Below are 12,184 nucleotides of genomic sequence, written 5' to 3'. Positions count from 1 at the left end.
GTGAAAAAGGGTGCAGAAGAGAGGAGCTGAAGGAAAACAATGCCAAGCCCCCAGGAGGAGAGTAGGGAAAGAAAAAAACCCTTTCCCTTGCTCTCAGGCATCCAAGCGTATGGCTGCAGCTCCCTCCAACACCCCCGCACATCTCTCTATAAGATGATGTTCTGTGACACCCCCGCTAGCCCATCATGTACATGACTCCATGTATCTCCCTTATCATCTGCCATTCAGATAGGACGACGGATTCACAGAGTCCCTGACCGAACAGAGGCATTATTAGTAGGGCCCTTAACAGCGAGTTACTGGGCATCCTAAAACAAGGGCTCAGCAAGGTGGGCTTCCCTCTTGTAGTGGAGGTGGATGGGTCTTACAGGGTCAACCCACTGCGTAGCCCCCTCCTCCTGAGACAGAGGGTTGTTTTCCTTTCCCCTCTTCCACCACCATCTCAGATAGTCAATGATGCTTCAAGGCTGCCCTTCCCCTTGAGAGATGAGGCACTCCCAAAGAGAGGGTTTTCAGTCCCAGTACTAGCAGAAGGGGTGGTTTATAGCTTCCCACCTTTACTCACCCAAATATGAGAAAAGAGATTTTTCACACATACAAACCATTAGCATAAAAAGGGGTTTCTAGAGATATTTTTACCCTGCCCTAATTTAGGACTGCTCCTTCCTCTTCCACTACCCACATCACACTCTATAGACAGGATTTTTAAGGCTTTGTGGAGAGTCCTTTGCTGTCATGTCCCACAAAAACACAGTGTAAGCTAATGAGTTATGGCAACTTTATGGAACTATTGATTTTACAGAGATGTTCTGTCATTTTTATTTTCCTGCTTTCATAAACACAGGGAATCCTGACTACTCTCTGCTCAGTAAAGCCGTTTTCTCTGTGTATCTTCCCTGAGACTGCGACCGAACTCCAGCCATGAGGATGTCCTCATACCTTCTGATTGCTCTTCTCTTCTTGGTTTTCCAGCATTTTCCAGGTAAACCAGGGAGAGTGCAAGAGAACAAATCCTGACATTTCAGGAAAACTGTCCAAAAGTGCCTGAATGATTTAGGAGCCTGGGAGAACTTTAAAAAGAGTTTAGGAGCTTGTGAAACTGTGGGTACCAGTCTTCAGTGTGCAGACTATAACAACTCCTCTGACTCCTTGGAAAATGACGATCAACCTATATAATGGAATGATGAAGACTGGGAGCTAGGGAGTTTTGAAGGTCACCATAAGCAGGCAGCATATCAGTTTAGGGAGCACGCTCAAATCCTGTAAGCTTTCTCTTTGACAATAGGCGTTGTTCTGTTTACTCCTCAAAATAAGTCAGTCTGTAGCATGGCCCGCCTATCTTTTCTAAACTCACCTTTGCACTTCTGCAAACAGGATCATTTTTCCAGGATGCAAATGAAAGTATAAGAGTTTTTCACCTTCTCCCTGAAGGCTAACCCTTTACTATGGTACAATGTGGCGTCTAACCCCTAATAAAGTTCTCCCCTTTACACAGATTTTCACTGTTTTGGATGCAGATTCCATCAGGAAACATTTTCTAGGTTGCAGGAGAACTTCCTATTCAAAGTTGGGCAGGAGAGAAAAGTGCTTCTGGAATAAACAGTTCCCCCATACTTGGGGAAACCACATGTAAAGTGAAAGAGCGGGGATAGGATTATAACGTCTGGAGTTTGACAGCTTAATACAGACACCCACAAACTTTGAGATGCACTGGCGTACCTGAGATAACCTCACAAGGTGGCAGATGCCACACAGACCTGGTAGGAGACCTGTGCCTTTCTGGATGAGCAGCTGGAGACTCAGCAGGGTACCACGGTCCATCCCAGATTGCCCTACAGTCCTATATGCAGATATCTCAGTGGAGCCTGTAGGTAATACAGTTTGTGGAGTCTGGCGACATATTTAGCTGCTCCCAAGGGCATGTCAAATTAGAGGTAGGTTGAATTGCTCCCCAGTCTCCGCTGACTGCCCTGGCTAACCCTGGCAAGGTTAATCTGCCTAGACATAGGCACTTAGCCATTAGCAAACTCTCAGCAATCCAGGGTAATCAATACGTCTGCAGGGCTAGTAGTTGTGAGACTGGCCAAACCTCAACCCAACAGTGCCTGATAAGTCCCTACATGACTGCATTGTGGCCACAGAAATCCTACACCCACTAAGGAAGTTAGGAGCTCAGCCACCCAGCTCACATAGAGACACCTATCACCACGTGGCTGAAGCCCACTCCTGCTTTCACAGCCTTGCCCTGCAATTTAATTGTTTAATCCAAAGGCACAACAGGGAAGATCATGAGAGACTTGCTCTGCAGACCCTGTTGGCTAAGGCAGTGTCAAAAACTAGCAGAAGAGAGTTTTGGACCTACTTCTGTCATATCCCCAAGGCCTACCTCAGGCCATTAGCCACCCCAGAGTAGACCTAGAATCTTTTAGTTAAAAAATAATAATTTGACGATTGTATGAAGTTTGTAGCAATTTGGCCCTGAAGTTGTGTCTTCCAATATCCTGAAACTGTTTGCAGATATTGGTTACATTTGTTGAATAATTCTGGATGGAAAACAGCCTGGGTAATATTTCAGTTGGAGATGCTGACTGTTCCTCAGCTGTTTTCTATACATAAAACAGAGGCTGAAGTTTGACCCTTTCTGCTACTTAAAAGCTTGGATAAAACTAAGGCAGCACAACTTCTTGAGGGGGTTCTAAAGACCCAACTTTTATTTCCTCTGTCTTGCACCTGCAGAGTACAGAAAGTTTCATTTCAGTACATGAGTAGAAATTTTCATGTTAAGTCAAATAAATTTATTTTGTTTTTTCAACTCATGGCAAACACTTGGAAAAGTCCCAGTTCACTTCAGTCCAAATCAAACCCATTTCTGTTTTGCAGTTTGATGAGTCATCCAGAAATTCAATTATGCATGTAACACAGGTTTTAGATTACTTGCTGGCAACCTAACCCGTAACTCATTGCTCTGATAATATTTTCTGCCTATCCTTTCTCATCTGAGTACAAAATGTTTTTTATGTGCAGGCAGCAAGACCTTCCATATACTGGACACTATCCAATGTGGTTTGAGAAGAGGTAGCTGCAGACATTACTGCCATGTGAATGAGTATCTGATTGGAAGCTGCTTCTATAAAAAATACAGGTGCTGTAAGAAATACCCAGAAATATTCTATATTCCCCAAAGCTAAAGAAATGAAAAAGAAGGAATGTTCTTATCACCAAAGAATTCTCTGATCTTTAACTTAGGGTCATTTATGATACCTCAGTAATATATATATTTTTTTTTCTTTGCATTTCCAATGATGAGTGTATGTTTTTCTTGTTATTCTTCTAGAGATATTTCTCATGCTGTTAGATGCAGCAACTTGGTGTAGGGAAAAAATCCTATTTTATCTGCTACAGACACAGCTAATTAAGACATGTTGTTCTGACAGTGTGCAAGATTTCTGCTTCTCACACAAAGGAGGAGGATTCATATTTTATTAAGATTACATTTTATTTTAATTAATATGTTATGAAACTTCTGCTGTAACTTATCAGTTGTCATGATGACTGAATAAAAATACATAAAAATCATTTATAAAATATTCCTAACTTGTCTGGAGTCAGAGATGTGGATGATTTAAGGATTTTGATTTATGTAAAATATGAAGAATTAGGAAAAAAAAAAAGCTTCTACTCTTTGCTTTACTGAGTTTCACTGGTATTTTAGCTCAGTCTCTCAAAAAAGAAAAAAATTAAATCAAGATACCCCAAGCTGGATATTTAAGTCTATATGTATCTGGAGATCTGAAAAGAGATACCTGAGCATGAAAATTAGGGATAGGTTTGTTCTTCACCAAAAATGAGGTTTTTGTTACAACAAGGCAAATTGTAAATGCAACTTTCATTCACTAAAAGAACAACAACACAACAATTCATATGTAAGAAACAATTTTCAGGACTATTTCATACAACACTGTCGAATAAGAAGAAGTTATTACTTTTTCTGTCTGATAGCTCTGTAGCCAGGATATGAGAGACCTGGCTTCAGTTGTCTGGGGTATTTAAATCTATCACTGCTCCTTTTCAGAGTATCAGATACTGAAGAAAAATGCTCATTTACATTCTTGACCCTGTTGCATTTGATATAAAAAAATCATGCATCCAATGGAATAGCGACAGCAGCCCAGGTCTCCTGGCTTCCACAGGGAGCAGTCTAGCTGGCAAGGAGGTATTTTTGGACAGGATTCCTTGCTAGCAGAAGTGCTTTATTTTGTATCATTGTATCATCACCATTGCAACACAAAACAGGAGCTTACATATCATTCTATATATTTTTTCTTTTTTTTCCCTACAAATTGATCACAACCAGAAGTTCAGGGTTGAGCAGGACATTTAGGAATTAATGCAGTTCCCCACACACAGTCATTTGAGAGGCCCTGTGATATCAGAGATGTCAACACCCACCTTGGCCTGACAGATACCACACAGGAGCTATGGGAGGTTTGCACCTTTATGGAGCCGGAACTGGAGGCAAGATGGGATCCCTGGAGCATCACTAATGACAGTAGATGCCCTTAGCTTTGGACTTGGCCAGCTAAGTATATCTACAGTGTAGCTTTCTACATGTGTGCAGGGCCATTCTTATGGTCCCAGTATAGTCAATCAAGTGATCTGAGTCCTAGAACCATTAATTAAACAACTCAAGTCCATGCAGACACATCCATTGCATAGGCCTACATCTTGGTATCTGAGTATGGAGCTGAATACCACAGTTGGGCTTGAGCCAGTTGCCCACACATAGGTGTCCAATACCATTTTAAATATGCTGGGCCATGTGCACAGCATCCAGCTGCCCCTCTAGACACACATAGGTTGTCCCAGAGGTCCTGTGTCATACCTGGTGTCATACCTAGGGCAGCCCAAAGGAGTTTGGTGTATGTATTTGGGTAACTAAACTGAGTTCCTAGTATCAAACCAACAAATATTTTCAGAAAGAAAATCAGTTGTTTAGTTGATTCAAGTTTTAACCTAGGGTCTGGCAAAAAAAATCAGTTATTTGCACTAATGAATAAAGTGTATCCAAACATACTTTAAATCAATGGTGGGGCAAAGTAATTGACATGGCTGAGGAACTGTCCTTTTGATTTTAACATCTCTCTGCCCTTCCCACTTCCTTCCTCTCTATCCTCACTTCCCTCCTCCAGAATTCATCTATTCCCCACTTCCTGGCATGGTGATGATGTGCTGAAGCTGGAGGCTGGAGCCGGGAAAGAATTCAAGCATGGCTTTAAATGGAGTTTAGGAGTCCAAGCAATAATTGCCTTGAAGATTCTTCCAGCTTCCCAAGATCCATCTCCAAGGTATTTCCTAGGCCAAAGACAGTGTCTTTGCAAATAATAACTCTCAAATGATTTTTTTCTTCCTTGAATTCATCAGGTCACTTTTGGCTAACACACAAAGACAGCTGCAAGAGCTGAGAGGAGAACCAGATTTCCCATCCAACATGAGGCCTCTAAGCACTCTGTTCTAGAGATGTTCTCTTCCCTGGCTTCTGTATGGTGCATTTTCAGCAGGAGGGTGGTGAACAGTCCCCTGCTCTTTTCCACCAGGCTGAAGTAACCTACTGTGGTGCTTGGAAGGCAATTACTCCTTTTTGTTATGATGAGCTCTGAGTACACAGCCAATAACAATGTGCAATTTTGCGTGCTTGATGCAAGGACAAAGTTCACAAAGGCATCTCAGGCTACTAAGTGTAATTAATACACCAATTAGCAAAAACCTTGCCTCCCACCCCAGAAGCCACAAATGCCTAGGTTTTCATCGCAGCAGTTTCTTGAACCACAAACTTCTGCTGCTGCCTGTGCCCTGACAATACATCACCCTGGCTGAACTGAGTGGCAGGACTCTCCCACTGAAGCCCCATCAGGCATCTCAAAATGAGACATTCTGCCTGCTTCCATTGATTCCCTCTAAGCATGCTCCACAGACACAAACAGGACTGAATTTATCACAGAAATCATAGCTGTGTCAATTTAATGACATTCAAAAGAGGTGACAGTCTTGGCAGTGGCCACTGTATGATACAGTAGTCTGTAAGTCATGGCACTTACAGACTACTTACACAGAGCAAAATTTCAGCTTCCTTGTTTGTTTGAAAGGTTTCCATCCAATATCTCTTCTACCAGGAGAATGACCCAGCCAGGCCAGCAGCCCAGCTGAGACGAATCCATTCTTGACACCTTACCTTTGTGGCTGTGCTAAAACCTCTTGCTTTCCAAGGCCAGAAAAGAACAAGGGTGAGAGGGAGTTTGACTCCATAGCAAAGTGAACATGGTCTGTCTTAGAGGAAGGAGTCTTGGTAAAAGACTTTACACTCTATTGCATTATGTGAAATTCCTTCATGGAGCAGCACAAGTCCCTTTGTGAAGTGGAGCCCAGCTGCTTTTTCTGCTGGGGCGTGATGATACTTTTATCAATGTCTCCCAAACCAGCAGATTCCATACTTTCTTGTGGCTTACCAGCTGCAGATAGACCTCAGAGACAGTCACACCTGAACTCTATACAGCAAGAGATACACAAAGACTGCAAGTATTTCAGCAGCACCTTAGACCCTCTGCTAACTCAACATCACCAAAAATCTTCAGGTGTTCCTAGATGACAAATCTTTGCCTTCTCTCCCACCAAAACCATGGCTGATTTTCTCCAAGTGGTCCATTACCAACCGTCTTGAGTAATCTGGCTTTGAAGTTTGCAAGTAAAGAAGATCTCCAGATGGGTCAGTATTGTGAAGTAGCCTTCCCAGTGGTTGAGTAGCGAGGTAAAGTTACCTCTCTGCCTGCTTTTGTGACTTTCTGCCATTGTTCAGGCTTAACCGTGTGCAGCGGTCAAAATGTACCCATTGCTTCATGGCCTGCTTTCCACACTCACCACTGCCAAGGTCCCCCAGATATTCAGGTCAGTTCCCACAGCCCTATAAATGCAAGAGTGCTCCCTCCTTCACCAATCAAAGTTTCTGGCATTGTGGCCTGTCTCCACGCTGCAGCTGAGACCTTCCACCATGAAGCTCTCTTCCCACCTCATGGCTGTTCTCTTCTTCCTCCTCCAGGCTGTTCCAGGTAAGGGGCAAGACCCATACCAGCGTCTGTCCATGTGAGGCAGCGGATCTTGTTGTACAGGAGGCACAATTAGTTTGTGCAATGGTGCAGACTATTTTTCTCTGTGCTGTTCAGCTCCTTACATTAAAGCCATTCCCTATTTCTCAGTGCAAAACCAGAAGTGAATAGTCAACCCGCAGTGACCAGAGGTCAAACCAGAACTGTCCCACAGAAGCCAGTACAGGTCGCTGGCTCTTATGACTCTCTGAAGTCTCTTTATGCCACTTTATGGCACTGCTGGAAAAAGGTACCACAGAAATGATCTGCCTCTTCTTATCCCAAGGTCACAAGTCCTCTCCTTTGTGTATGGTAGGAGAGGGGTAAAGTGTTCCCCTGTACTGCTCAAGTTAAACTACACCAGTGAAGTTGACTCTAGTTTGCTGAATATGCTGGTTCTCCTTCCCCAGCCCTCCTGCTTATACTGATTCATTTACTAATTGCGCTTTTAGCCTAGCTTTTCTTCACACCTGATGAAACTCCCCATCTTGGAGAAAGGCTTTTGGGGAAGGAAGGAACTAGGTAAATCTATTGTCCCTGCTAACTGGGCCAGATGCCTGCATTTGATCTCAAGTCATAGGTAAATCTCTGGGTGTAAGAGCACCTTGCTGTCCACTTGCATGACCTGTCTGCAGCATTGCAGCCCCAGAGCTTGGAAGAACCCAAAGACTATTCTATTCCTACCCATTACAACATGCATATAATCAGAAACTCTCCGTCAACAGCTACCTTTTTCTCTAGTTGTACAAAGATCTTCCTTGGAGTCCTGTGAGGTCCCATGAGGCTTTTGAAAATCATTGGAAAGGCTGACTTTGGCTTTGGGAGTGTTTGTAACAGACCTCTAATTGAGTTCCATGGGATTTCAGCAGGAGGAAAAACATGAGAAACGGATTGATCCTGAAGCACAGTTGAAAAATCCCATTCTTTCTACAGGTCTCGGTTTGCCTAAAGACACCTTACGTTGTGTTGCCTACCATGGTTTCTGCTTCCGTTCAAAAGCCTGCCCAGCACCTTTTGTTGCATTTGGAACTTGCTCTCGGCGTCAGAAAACCTGCTGCATAGGTATGTGCGGAAACCCTGTCCGAGCAGGCAACGTTTGGAAAGGAGATTAGAAAAGTCAGGAAAAACATTCTTACTCTATTTGTCTACAAATACTCTAAGCAGTCTCCTTCCACCTACAAAGATGGATCAGGCTGTTTCTGCACTGATGGTAGCATGGAGCACAAGGACATAATTATCATTTTGTGCTGACCAAATGCCATGTAGCACAACATCCAGTCTCCAACAGAAAGAAAATAAAAATCAGGGTCCCACAGACTGATCCTTCCTTGATTTGTCTTTCCAGCTTTCTATAATCATTTCTCGGGAGACTGCTGATTGCATCCACACTGATATGTTTACTAAGCACCAATTGACCTCCTCCCTGTGAATTTGTCTAATCCTATTTTGGATTATTTTTGGAGCTCCTCAATAGTCAACAAATTCCATCGTTTCATTGCATGTTTTATGCAAACTGTGCTGATCAGACCTAAAGTTCATCTAATCCAGCATCCTATATCTGACCATGGCCAGAAGTGGATGCTTCTGCGTGTGTGTGTGTGTGTGTGTGTGTGTGTGTGTGTAAAATGAATATAATAAATGAATATAATAAACATCACAACCGTATAATTATGAAACCTGGTATATTCTCCTGTCTTTCAAGAATTTGCAACTCAAGACTTCTAAACCCAGATATCTTTGTGTTTAAAAGTTCTCCCTGGGTTTTCCTTCTTAAACTAGGTATTGTTTGTTTTAAAACCTTTTGCCTCATAATTTCATTCGGTGCTATCTACTTCTGTATTGCAAATATAACGAGTAATCATTCCCCATCTATCGTCTTCATACTTTTATAATATCCCTCTTTCAGTTGTTTCTTTTCCAAGCTGTTGTGTCACAAATTCCTGTTCTTAAAGAAGATTTGATTATCCATATGATCCTTCCTTGTGTCTTTGCTTTTGGAGATATAGTAACCAGAACTTCATGAAACTTTCCATATATGAGTGTACCACTGGTTCAGATGTCGATGTAATGATGTTTTTTGTTTTGACTTAAATCTTTTTCATTCCAGACACTACATCAAACTTCCATATTTGTAAAGATGAGGGGGGTCATTGCGTACCTCCAGAAATCAAATGTTTCCAAGAACATCTGGGACTTTGCCCTCGCAAAGAATGGAAGTGCTGCAAAGAAATGCAATAAAGACCTCAGTGAGTTACAGAAAAACACAGAAATTAATGGATGAGAAGACAAGCAAGTTTTCTTCCTGGTGTTGTAGAGAAACTGTCCGCCTTTCTCAACATATGAAGTATGTAACTTACTTGAGGCAGTATGCTTCTTCCTCTACATAACCAAAGCAATAAATACTAAATAAACAAGCATAGCAATCAAATATATATGGAAAGAGGCAGAATGTCTGTCTCTTGCACCCCCATTCAGAAATCCACAGAAACATAGCCATAACGTCCCTGGAAACCACATCCCCCTGTAACCTACGCTTTACCTCCCTTCCTTTTTTGTCCTGTCATGTGGCTTGTACTGTGACACTTTGGCTTCATGCCTACATAAACTTTGCAGTCTTCTGATTGCCGTCACTCTGCCCTTGGCATTTGAGGCTCCTGAGCCTGCCGGGGCACACCGTAACGCTCAGCATTAGGGCCATGCTCCTTCAACAGCCCCAGCGACTGCTGGGCCCAGCAGTGCCACTGGAAGCAGGCTATGGTGGGAAAGCCCTGGTCCCTTCCAGCTGGAAATCTTTAGCTGACTTCTTCCTTCAAATCATGCTCTCTGTTCACCTTCCTCAGACACAGTAAGACAAATCCTGGGAAATACTGAATGTGCTCGACTCTTCCTTACATGTTTATCGGCGAAGAGGGTCTTTTGGGGAGCTCAGCACCTCTCAGGATGTGACCCTGTGTCTGCAGTACAAAGAACTCATGCATTCTTGGTTATTACAGTCAGTTGTGCAAAGCTAGATTGGCAAGAGGCTTTTTTTTGGGGGGGGGGGAGAAAGCTATTCTTGAGAAAACTTTTACGAGATCATCCCACCCTTGCTCCAAAACAGGTCTAAATCAAACCACCCTGGGTAATTCCAGATGAGGAATAACAAGACTATTTTGTAAAATGGTGTCTTTTTCTTCTATTAAAGTGATAGAAACAGTGAGTTTTCCGTAACTACCCCTCACTGATGTTATTGTTGAATAGCTGTATTTTTGGCATTGTGGCTGGATTTAGAGGCCTAAGCATATCTGTGCTGAACGTAATACAAATGTATAATCTGTGTAACAAAGTATTTGTGTAAGTTTATCTAAAAAGGCACACAACTTCTACAGTTTTGGAAACAGTAGAAGAGAACCATGATTTCTTTGAATGCTGTCCATTTCCTACTTAATACAGATGTAGACTATGGGCTGCTTCAGCTGGAGGGAATATTCCAGATCTATCAAATACCTATCATATCGTACATCTTTCCTATCTGACTGAGAGCTCAAGCATTTCCAGACTATTGTTAATTGTTAGTAAGTTTATGTTTGCATAAGTGTTTGAACATATGTTCTTGAAATTCACGTCACATGAATACTTTTGTGAGCAAAACTCAGTCACAGCAATGTTTCATGGAAAAGAAATGCTGAAAAGGCTCATATATGGCTGCCTCAAAAATGTGAAGAGTACTGTAATGTCATAAACTTTTTTTTTCAGTATGCCTGTTTCATCCCGATATGTGAAAGAACTATTGCTTCTGTGCTAGAATACCACCTGATTATGCCTAGCGACATGCCAGTCCTGAATGTTGATTTGATTGGCATTTCTTTCCTGTTAAATATGGCTGGCTGAGGACATCATAAACTGACAGGCAAATGAGGAAGATTTGAATCAAGATATATTTTGGAATTATATGATTACACATAGTAAGCTTTTGACAAGGTGATGCATAACACCTACTTCTGATGCACATGCTCCCCAGGCAATTATGGAAGGGAAGGCATATCCCTTTGAAGGTCTAAAATGCCTTCTTCTCTCCTTCCCTGGACAGTAAGCATCAGCTATCCTTGTGTCAGTGTCCAAATAAAACTTGTAGCTGTTGCTAGAGTCCAAATGTGCTGGCAAGAAAAGGCTTGTGGAGGGAGAGGATCTCTTCTATTAGACCAATGGGTAGAGCTGAGAAAAGCCAACACATTTTTCAGGCGCAAAAAAGCCTTTCTGGAGGTCAGAAGGCTTGGATAGACCCTTCTTGGCCAAGCCTCATTATTCATATCTTCTGACCCCTCTGAGCAAAGCAAAGAGGAATCCACAGGCCTTTTCTCTACAAGACACAGAGGCCCTGTAGACCCACAAACATGGGGATTTGTGTGGAGAAGTAAGGCATGTGCAGTAGTCTAAGGGTCTCCTTCAACATAGGGGACATGCAAACCTGTTGCTCTGGCATGTAGAAATGTTTCAAAAAAAAAAGAGAGAGAACACTCAGGACTTAAGAGCTCAGATGGGAGGTAAATGAGCCTGGAAGGGGAAATTTTACATCTGAAGGATGAAGAAGCCTTCTTCTTGTCCTGCATTAAATACAGCCATGTAACTCAGTCTCCTTTGACCAGAAATGCCTCTGATAGGGCTGAGTGTTTTGCTCTGTTCTGGTAACAGTTTGGTGGATGAGTCCCAAATCTGGAAGCCAACACCAAGGAAAGCAGGAAGGCTGGAAATCCAGAGCTGGACTGTCAAACAGTTTGGACCATGTGATGTATTAAATCTAACCTCTTCTATCAAGAGGAGTTTGAAACCCAGATGAGGGTTTCTGTGACTTGCTGTCACCTCTGACACCCATAGAAATTGGAGAGATTCAGCTGATCTACAGGTTTGGAGCCCAGACAGAAGCCAGTTATCCTAGACTGCACTTCTGGTCTTCAGAGAGGAACAGATCTACAGCAAGGTCATTAAACTCATCCCTCACTGGCCAAGGAGTGACCCCACATTTTTAGTCAAGTATCATGTATACAGGTGAGATGAATCAGGGCTAGCAT

General features: G+C 42.6%; 1 protein-coding gene across 1 annotated transcript; it reads left to right on the top strand.

The window, feature by feature from the left end:
• Positions 1 to 7,015: 7,015 nt before the first annotated feature.
• On the top strand, positions 7,016 to 9,374 carry LOC112963750 (gallinacin-11-like). The gene is made up of 3 exons (XM_026061083.1): positions 7,016 to 7,100; positions 8,070 to 8,198; positions 9,244 to 9,374. The coding sequence occupies exons 1-3, from the start codon at positions 7,043 to 7,045 to the stop codon at positions 9,372 to 9,374; spliced, it is 318 nt and encodes a 105-aa protein (XP_025916868.1). The 5' UTR covers positions 7,016 to 7,042.
• Positions 9,375 to 12,184: the final 2,810 nt, after the last annotated feature.

This window comes from Apteryx rowi, unplaced genomic scaffold (genome assembly GCF_003343035.1).
Source record: "Apteryx rowi isolate R43461 unplaced genomic scaffold, aptRow1 scaffold_176, whole genome shotgun sequence".
Taxonomy (NCBI): domain Eukaryota; kingdom Metazoa; phylum Chordata; class Aves; order Apterygiformes; family Apterygidae; genus Apteryx; species Apteryx rowi.
The sequence above is the reverse complement of the archived record's forward strand: the minus strand, read 5'-3'. Positions and strand labels throughout refer to the sequence as shown.

What these genes read in the sequence shown, in the direction of transcription:
- LOC112963750 (XM_026061083.1), top strand. Translation starts at nt 7,043, where the DNA reads ATGAAGCTCTCTTCCCACCTCATGGCTGTTCTCTTCTTCCTCCTCCAG. An exon ending in CCTCCTCCAGGCTGTTCCAG is followed by an intron (nt 7,101 to 8,069) that starts GTAAGGGGCAAG and finishes TTCTTTCTACAG; the next exon opens with GTCTCGGTTTGCCTAAAGAC. An exon ending in TCAGAAAACCTGCTGCATAG is followed by an intron (nt 8,199 to 9,243) that starts GTATGTGCGGAA and finishes TTTTCATTCCAG; the next exon opens with ACACTACATCAAACTTCCAT.